The 9901-nt window shown below is 32.6% G+C and overlaps 1 protein-coding gene across 1 annotated transcript; it reads right to left on the bottom strand.

Annotated features, from left to right (window-relative positions):
* Window positions 1-3095: 3095 nt before the first annotated feature.
* On the bottom strand, window positions 3096-7900 carry LOC21390392 (NAC domain-containing protein 75). Its single transcript, XM_010112561.2, has 7 exons — window positions 7767-7900; window positions 7092-7472; window positions 6583-6760; window positions 5584-6194; window positions 4814-5116; window positions 4366-4485; window positions 3096-3253 (listed from the first exon to the last, which is right to left on the bottom strand). Exons 2-7 carry the CDS (start codon window positions 7212-7214, stop codon window positions 3161-3163), a joined length of 1428 nt encoding a protein of 475 aa, XP_010110863.1. The 5' UTR covers window positions 7215-7472; window positions 7767-7900; the 3' UTR covers window positions 3096-3160.
* Between the last annotated feature and the right edge of the window lie 2001 nt (window positions 7901-9901).

Raw genomic sequence — 9901 nt, 5'->3', positions numbered from 1 at the left:
AAAAAAAAACCCCCCCCCACAAATATCTTCTATATATATTTATATACATTCTAATATATATATATATATATATATATGTATACGTACGTATATATCTTCACTTCTTTCCCCAGCTAGCTATCTTTTAAAAGCATCCAAAATCTTCCCATAAAGTGAAAGAATTGAATATCAACTTTTTAAGTTGAACAAGACGTGTCACTGCTTTTATTTGTTCTATTACATGTGGAAAGAGACACTTCGCTCTTTCCCACTCCCCATTATACCCTCATTTATTGGATCTTCATCTTTTTGTTTATAATTCAGAGAAATATTACCAAACTCCAAAGCATCTGTGCACCAAAGTACTACTGTGTGGATTCTCCAACATGCACCTCAATATAATGTTATCATTAATAACCAAAAAATACTCACCCTTTTATCTTCTGTTTGGATTTTTGTTTTTTCAACCACATGTTCATATAAAGTGTATTTAAATATTGTAACATACATATATAGAGAATTGATCCTTTCAATCTGGTCTCCTCTCTAAAACACAGAATTACATTTTCTTGAATGAAAGTTTTCTTTTTTACTTTTTTTTCCCTCCTTATCTCCAAAAATTAATAAGGATATTATTGTCGTTTAGAATTTCTTGGTGGGAAAAAACCGATTCATTACTTCAACAAAATGCGTCTAGTACTAAGTAACTACAAGTATCAGTACAGTACATTTATAGTACTCTTAGTATGTACGAGTCTTAGAATGGTGCTACAATTAATATGATATTATATATAAAAGAGAATATATAGCAAGGGAAAGCTGATATTCTCACTGACACAATAACACATATAAGTAGATATTATATAAATATAAATACATATACATATACATGTACACACACATACACACATTAGTTGATCATGGTCATTTCAAAACCTAATAAAGTTATTTATATATATATCTATGTACATATTATAGGTGATCCTGGTCATTTCAAAACCTAAAGTTGATTCTTGTCCTCGCATTCTATGTTTCCTTTTTATTCCCTTCAGAAACAACGATGAACCTGCCAGTTTCCATATTGATGTTTTAACTTTTTTTCATGCACGTCCCATGAAGGGAAAAGGTAGCATGCACGTTACTCTCTCTCTCTCTCTCTCTCTCTCTCTCTCTCACTCACTCACTTAGAAAGAGGTAGATAAGCACATCTTTATCTATATTAATACAGCAGAAAAAAGCTCGAATCTGGAATAGAATAAAGCAATAAAGATTAAAGAAGGCTCTCAACTCTCATGTAACAAATAAAAAATAAATTAGAGTCTGACTGAAAAAAATATGATTTCTAGTTTACTACGATAAGATTCCATATTTTGCAATAAGAAACAATTATTTAACTGAGAAGTGGTGAGTGAAGCTATATATCCCACTTCCACACTTCCTTTTAGTGATTTTCTAGTTTCCTTTTCGGCTGAATTTTCTAATGATTATATATGAAAGCCACTTCCAAAAATCATGATATATGTCAAAGCATGATTTTGAAGTTTAAGCTTAAACAAAAAAGACCGACTAACTTCTATTTGGCAGTACCAACTCACGTGTGACTTTTCATGAAGTGGCACTGTTTTTATTTGTGTGTGTGTGTGTACACACAAGCATATGTATATATGTATATATATATATATATATATATATATGATTAATATGAACTAAAAGGCATAAAATAATTGGCCAAGGGCCTTTTATTTTGGGCGACTAAATTAACTAGAAAACAGTTGCTAAGGTACCCTCGGAACTAAAGTTTTTCTCTTAACACAATCTAAAGTGAATTTCCTTTTCATATAGTTATTAGAGAACATAAAGAGCATGGAACACAATCTGTAACGGAGCTCCTCAGTTGAGCCAGAAAGTTCTTCCCATTTGTCTAGAAATAAAGATGTGTAGATTTCTTCAAAAGAAAAATAAAAAAGATATATAATTTGTACAAGGATACAATTAATACATGCACATACTATACAAGTCGCTTGGAAGTATGTGTACTTGTTGTACTCATATTTGGTATATATACGTATGTACTAGGCATATTTAGTACTTGACAAATTAAATAGAAGCACTATTTTATTACATACGTATATGTTGGTACGGAATTTGAGTGCTACATAGGAACGTCCTACTAAGGAGGCAGTTTTAATATTTGTGAAAATACTTGTTAAATTAATGTAAAAAAAAAAAAAAAAAAATTATCCAATAGTTTAGAATTTGACTATAGAACAATCTAAAAAGGAAGAAGGGAGAGATAGAGAAAGCAAAATATGGGAGGATTAAAAATGAATTCAATAAACTAAATACCTTCTTGTAATTCAGTATAAGAAGACTAGATTTCTCTTATTATTTCATTTGAAGTGTTCGACAATGAAAATAGAGAAAGCAAAAGAACCTATATTAGAGAAAAAAAATTCAATAAACATTTTCATTTCTATAAAAAGAAATAATCATATATATGAACCCTAATTCATAACTGTAGTCAACAACAACAGAACAATTAAGAAGTATACATCTTGCAATTTTGCTCAAACTCTTTGGTATTTACTCTGTAAAGAACAACAAATAAAAAAGACATTATACAAACATCTTAAAAATAAAAAAGAATAAGAATATATAATATATTATATAAATATAGGCCAAATACAAAAGATATGTTACTGTAATCATAATGGTGATGATTTTCATGCAAAGGGATATGGGATAATTTTGCTTTGGGTCTTTGGTTCTCCGTTTTATTTTTTGTCAGAAGTATGAGCAGCCTTTTCTTTGCTTTCTTTTTTCTTTTCTTTTTCTTTTCTTTTCTTTTCTTTTTCTCTCTTTTCCCCTTTGTTTCTTTCTCTCTTTCCTTAATCCTTTCCTTTCCAACATGGATTACTGTTGCACAGTTAGTTTCAGTTAAGAGGCACACATATATTAGAGCTTACCCAAAGCAGGCCCCATAGAGAAAAGAAAGCAACGAAAAGAGCAAATTGTGGATGGACAAATTTCTTGGCCTCATGACGTTGAAAGGAACAGTTGAGGAAGAGAGAGAGAGAGAGAGATAGAGAGAGAAAGAGGCTTCAAGTACTAATGATGATGATAATGATGTTGTCTCTGAGTTTTTTTTTTGTTTTGTTTTTTTTAATATTGTTTTTCACTCCTACCCATGATGATCTGGGTTGTCAGGGTCAGGCCAGAAGGAAGAGTATTTCATCCAGTCTGCCTCTTGAGGGACGTTTGTGATGGATGACTCCTGCCAATGAATATTACCAAAAACCATCAAAAATTAGATAAGGACTAGGGTTTATGCAACTGTATATGAAGTTTTACAAGTTTACACCAAAAGCTACACAACATGAAAAAGAAAACTGCAGCCACAAATTTCTATTTTTATTTTCTATTTTTTTCTTGTGTTAATAGTACATGTTATAATTTATCTATTATCTTAATAGACTTTTGACCAATCATAAATTCACTTAAATTAATTAAACCAATGAATTATTAGACAATTACTTATGGAAAAGACACTAATATAATTCTTCTTTCTTTTTTTTTTTTTTCGTTGTCCCAAGCTTTTCCATTTTGTGTAATTTGCCTTCACTACTTAAAATGGTAAGAGAAACAAGTGTAACCCATCACCACTAATTAATTGTGAACTTTAAGTTTCATATTTTGTCTAAAAATCAAAAGGAAAAAACATAGCGCCTGAGCTGTTAAAGATTTTTCATTACTTTTTTCTTAAAGGAGAGAGAGAACCTACATACTTCACCACCTATAGGTCTTCAATTGTGGGCTTCTGGTTTCACATACTCTTTCTATCATGTATATACATTTTTGTTGTATCTGATATCGACATATGGGGAAAAAAATGTTTGGTCTACCCTCTAAAGAAAATATAAGTTGTTAATAAAGTGTACTTGCAAACGAATATGTTTTATGTTGTCAATATTCCCTTAAAAAAAAAAATTCGTCGACAATGTTGTCTTTCTGTTTAGGCGACAAAAAAATATTCTAGTCTAGATATGCTATAGCTGCAGATTTATCCTTTTTCGTTTCTTTTTTTTTCTTTTTCAGGAGGAAGATTGATATTCATATACCACAATTCAAAACCACCAAACATATTAAAATGTAAAGAGAAAAAGAGAAAAAGGAAAAAAGGCTTGGGGCTTCTATCTTTAATTTAAACTAATACTAATAAAGAATATTGGTTTTTTTTTTCTTTTTTTTTTATATCACCTTTCCCTTTTCCTTCCCCAGCTAGTTTATAACATGAAGGAATGAAATTCATTGAAATTAGAGGGGGAGAGAAAAAAAAGAAAACAAGTAATATTTCATAGATTTCAGGGTCAAAAAGTTGATACTCACTTCTTTGATATTAGAAGTACTTGAAGTGCATCCCATTATGAGTTCTTCTAAACCAGACGCTGACCTTCCCCCCAGCTTATGATGCTGTTGCTGCTGCTGTTGCTGTTGGTGCGCTTGTTGCTGTAAAATATTATATTTATTATATGCATTCAAAGTTGTAAAAAGATAAAATAAGTCAATGAAATCCAATGCTAATGATAATGTCTTCTACAAGTAATTAATAAAAAGTGAATGACAACTTCTTGTTTGCAAGTTAGCATGCAAACATTCAAAAGTAATCAATAATCATTATTTTAGAAACTTATCAATTTAGAATACTTGAAATATTATCGTTTTTATCGATTTCAACTTTCCCACATGAAGTAAATCCCGAGAAACGAAGAGGCAAGAAACGTACACATTAAATGGATAATGCCAGGGACGCTAACTCTAATCCCAACTTTCGTACCTGGAAATTCTCGTTTTGTAGCATGATTCTGGAGACGTGGTAGGCGTCCTGATCAAGAATAATGGAGGTGTGATGGAGAGGAGGAGGAGGGATAATGTTGGAAATGGGGTGGGATGGACGGCTGATGTGAAACGCAGACGTCGCGATCTGATGATGTATATGTTGTTGTTGTTGTTGTTGTTGTTGTTGATGGTGATGATGATGATGGTCTTGGGCCATATGGTGTGCCCTCTGCTGGTGATCCTCGCACGTGCCTGCTCCTCCCGGGGCTTCCCTTACTGTTGAAGCATCTCCTATTCCCACCTGCAATGTATATGGACAGTGATCAATTAGTATTAATTCGGACATCACATCCCCAATTAATGAAGAATTTTTCTATAACTATGTATTGTAATTAGCTTAGCTAGCTAGGCAGTCCATTTTCAACTGTTCCTCATCTTTCGCTTTTTTTTGTTTTTTTTCCCTAGTTCTTTCTCTTACACATTCTTTGGTCTTAAAATATCTATAAGTTGCAATATTGATATCAAGTCATTAGTATATGCCACTTTTTGGTGGGTAAACTGGGTTTTGAGTTAGATGACAATAGTAATATCAAGTAAGGTCCATGGAGTTTGTCATGCTTCATATGCAAGCAATGAAAAAAACAAAAAAACAAAAACAAAAACAAAAAACCCCTTTTGTGTATACTAGACTAGTATTATCAGAAGAGATTAGGACATATAGAAGTTTAGATTGCATCATGTATTATATGTAATGTAATAAAATATTACCTCGTCAAAGCTTTTTCTAAATGGAACAAAGCTGAAGTGATCAGATTTCAACTGAGGAATACTTTCTAAACCACTGTAAGCAGCAGTAGTAGCACTAGACATCTGAGCAGCAACTCCAACAGACAATTCATCTGATCTCTGAGGATTAATGTTTATCTCCTTAGAAGAACAACTCCCACTCCCACTATCTCTCCGGTCGCTATTTCCTAATTCTCCGGTAGTTATAGCCATCCCCGTCGTGGTGGTGGTGGTCAGACTCCGGTCGGACCAATTACATTGCCTAGGCTGCGTCTGGTAGAATATCTTTGAAACAACAAGCTCACCTTCTTTCTCCTCCTCATGTTGTCCAAGATGGTATTGGTGCATGACCCAGTTGGTCTTTTCGGGTTTTCGGTTCTTCCCAAAGTTGGTGTAGAGGACGAGGATTTTCTTGCAACCTTTTTGCTTTCCATTCACCATGACGGGCCTGGTCTTGCCCGTTTTGTGCCACCTAGTTTCCCCGCCTTGCAAGTCACATTCGGTTTGGATTTTTCTTCGCTTTCTTGTCCCGGTTGTATAAGCTTTTGAAGGTCTGTGGAAGAAATGCCTACTTAAACCATCTCTTGTCACTCCTGCCCAAGAAAAAATTATTCATCAAAGTTAGGTTTGACTTAGGTGCAACAAACTGCGAAACAATATATTGTGGTCATATTTATTCCTAAACGACATGAATATAGCATGCATGGCAATATATTCAAAGTGTAAAAAGAAGACAAAATAAATGGGATTTTCTTTTTCTTTTTCTTTTTAGCTTGAATGATATATATTGAATAAAACTATTGTTTTCATACATAGTCTACCATATGCATATAGATGGACGTATACAGGAGTAATTGAAGAATAATATTTGAGAAGATATTAGTGATCTAGAGAGAGGGCATGCATAATTATATTTATATATAATGAAATTAGAATAAATATATATGTATATATATATATGTATATGTATATGTATATGACCTGGAAGTTTCTCAGGATGGGTATAACAAATGCCATCTTCTCCTTCAATAGTAGGGATAAACTCATCTATCAAAGGATGAGACTTCATGTCTTTGTCTTCTACCTTTGCTTCCAGATGTTCGATCAGTTCTTGGTCTGTCGGGTCGAATTTCACTCCTGCTGGTAGACCTAACCAATTCTGCAATTATAGACTCCATTCAAAACCAATATATATATATATATATATATATATTTATATTCAAAAATAAAGCAAAAGAGGTGATAGAAAGAAAGCACAAGGAGAAAAAACAAAAATAAAAATAAAAAGAAAAGAAAAGAAGAAGAGGACCCTTTACTTAAAATTTAGAATATCATTTTGTTTAAATGAAAAATGATTAATTACAATAGAACAAAATATTAATGTTGTCTCATGAACTTCACACAGCTAATTATAATAGCAAAGTTCAAAAAATAAAATAAAATAAATCTACTTTCCAATATGTTTTGTTTTATTATATATGTTTCATTACCGGCTTTCCTTCAAGCTTGTGGCCACAACCGGGGCAGTGCTTGGATCCACACATCTGATGCTCTTCGAGCTTCGCATCGATGAGATCGGAGCTGCTGATTGACCCCAGATTACTCTTGTTCATTGCTAATTTTGTGATCACCGTAAATAAGAAGAAAAAGAAAGGAGCTAGAGATAATTATATATGTATATACTATCTTCTTTCTTTGAATCTAGAACTGATGATCATGAGCTCGTTTTTACAATAAGCCGCGGCAGCGCTCTCTACGAAATTATCATCTTCTTCCTCAGAAAAGTAGAGCTCGCTTTTCATAATATTCCCGGCAGCCAGTTTGCTAGTAGCTTCCGCTCCTTTTGCCCTCTATATAATATGATTAGTATACTGTTTGATAAGCGAAATAAGGGTTAGAGAAAGAAAAGAAAGAGATAATTACATAATGAAATAGTTTCATTTATATATATATATATATATATGTGTGTGTGTGTGTTTGTGTTAATATAGGATACAAAGACTACTTGAGAATTAAGACCACACAAGCAAGTATTCATATACAAGATTTTCGTTTGTGCTACTAGTATTACGAACATATCAACAAAGAAGTACAGCTTCAAAAAAAAAAAAGGAGAGAGAGGTAAGAAATAGAAGAAAAAGACAAGAATATAGTAAGAAACATACGAGTATCAATGAATAAAAGGACTAGCTAGTTTTGTAGCGTGTGAATTATATTGCTTTTCCAGGAGAAAATAAATCAAAACCAAGATGTTTGGCAAAAACCCAGATGAGAAAATCCGGAGAAGAAGAAGAAGAAGAAGAAGAAGAAGAGGAAAATAAAAGAAAGAAACTGTCACAGTGGAATTGAGATATAAACCTGCTTTAACCATGGAAAACACCAGAATCATTTCTCTCTCTAGACTCTAGTCTCTACTTTAACTGAAGCCAGTGAGAAAAAAAAAGGAAAAGGTGTTTGTTGCCCTCTCAAAACATATACTCTCTCTACAATAATATTATCATACCACCTTTAAGCCTTTGCTAATTTAAGAGGGGCATATAGTTGTTGTAGGCGGTTTGAGAGAGAGAGAGAGAGAGGGAGAGAGAGAGAGAGAGAGAGAGAGAGAAGAGGATAGAAACAAAACAAAAATAATAAGTTGAGGGGGGGTTTCTAAAGCTAAGCAATAGCTCATAAGGTAAGGCCTCTCCCACACCTTTGTGTTGAGCCTTGACTACTACAAAAGCAAAAGGGGAAGAAACGGCCTTCACAGCTGTTACTAAGAAGGCACACAACAACAGTACTCAAAAGCAGAGCTAAACCCCATCTTTGTTTATTTAATTAAAAATATATCATATCCATGTAAATAAATAAATACATAAAATTGTATCTAGTCATTGGTTAAAGTTTTATTTATTTATTTTTAAACTGGTGAAATTAATTAGTTCATGGGTTTTTTAAGACCAAAAGAAAAAAAAAAAACTGTTATTTTGTATAGACAGCAGTAAACTTTGAGTATTCAAGAAGAAATCAGGAAATTATGTTACAGTGGCATAGTTGAATTTTGCGTTAGAGATTTCAATTAGTATCAGGACTATTATACTAATAATAATAATGAAGCAAAGTTATTTTCAACAGGGAGAGAGAGAGAGGGGACGAACTTCAAGAGAGCTTGTGTAAAAATAGTAGTGATTAAAAAAAAAAAAAAAGAAGGATGATAAGAGCTCACATGGGTTTTGAGCTGGAGTGCTGATCATGATGCTTTTGCCATGAATGTTGCTGAAGAGAGAGAGAGAGAGAGAGAGAGGGGTATTAGAAGGTTGCTTGATATGCAAGGCAAAATGAGCAGTATACTTGATGGACCACCACCACCCCTTCTAATTAAAACTTCTACAAAATTACATGAAAAGGAGAAAAAAAAAATATCTACGAAACTTCAAGTAGAAGCGCCAAATAAATAATCTCTTGCGAAAAAGGAAAACGAGTAAAAAAATAAAACAAGGGGGAAAAACGACGATCATTTTACACGTACTATATATTTATCCCCCTTCTTTTTTATCTTTTTAGGCTCTGTGTTATTTTCTATAGAGAGGAACTCTAATGTACATGAGACTCGTACAAATTATATTGCGCGTATATGCAATAGAAATACCAAGTGTGTAGTGGAGTGGACCCACCATTAAGTGGACCCCAACTCTGAAATCTCCTGCTCTCAAAAGTGTCCTGATCTGATGATGGGCTAACCTTCACGTTTATAACATTCATATCCAGGCAGTCAAAAATAAAATGATGGATGGTCCAAAATGAAAAATGATGTTTGAAGAACATATATGTAGATGACCATGATTACTGCTCATTTGTCTGATATCCTTTATGTAAAAAAATAATAATTTAAAATGATAAATATAAAATTGAATTTTGTAAAAGTACCATTGGTCTAATAGCACTGACACTGAGGAATATATCCTAGGGATATATAGATACGTAGCTACACAAACACCATTCAACCTTTGATTAGTTTTCTCTTTTTGTCCCTTAAGAATCAGATCATTGCCCAGATTGGATTATCCAATGAGTTGACTTTTGACTAATGAATAGGGGAACCCACATATCTTAAACCACTGAATTTTATCTTGGCATGTTATATATATATATATATATATATACATGTTCAATCTATTATTATATATTATTTTGTACGTATTTTTATTTATTTATTATTTCCCCTTTTGTAAGGGATTAATGGATATGTACGTGTTAAGGAATATCATAAATTAAAAATAAATGAGAAGAGAAATTCTTTTATACGAAATATTCCAAAAAC

The sequence above is a fragment of the Morus notabilis genome, unplaced genomic scaffold (genome assembly GCF_000414095.1).
Source record: "Morus notabilis unplaced genomic scaffold, ASM41409v2 Scaffold472, whole genome shotgun sequence".
Lineage (NCBI taxonomy): Eukaryota > Viridiplantae > Streptophyta > Magnoliopsida > Rosales > Moraceae > Morus > Morus notabilis.
Note: the sequence above shows the minus strand (reverse complement) of the source record. Positions and strands in the feature narration are given on the sequence as shown.

What these genes read in the sequence shown, in the direction of transcription:
- LOC21390392 (XM_010112561.2), bottom strand. Translation starts at nt 7,214, where the DNA reads ATGAACAAGAGTAATCTGGGGTCAATCAGCAGCTCCGATCTCATCGAT. An exon ending in CCATCCTGAGAAACTTCCAG is followed by an intron (nt 6,195 to 6,582) that starts GTCATATACATA and finishes TTTCTTGGGCAG; the next exon opens with GAGTGACAAGAGATGGTTTA. An exon ending in TTAGAAAAAGCTTTGACGAG is followed by an intron (nt 5,117 to 5,583) that starts GTAATATTTTAT and finishes TATACATTGCAG; the next exon opens with GTGGGAATAGGAGATGCTTC.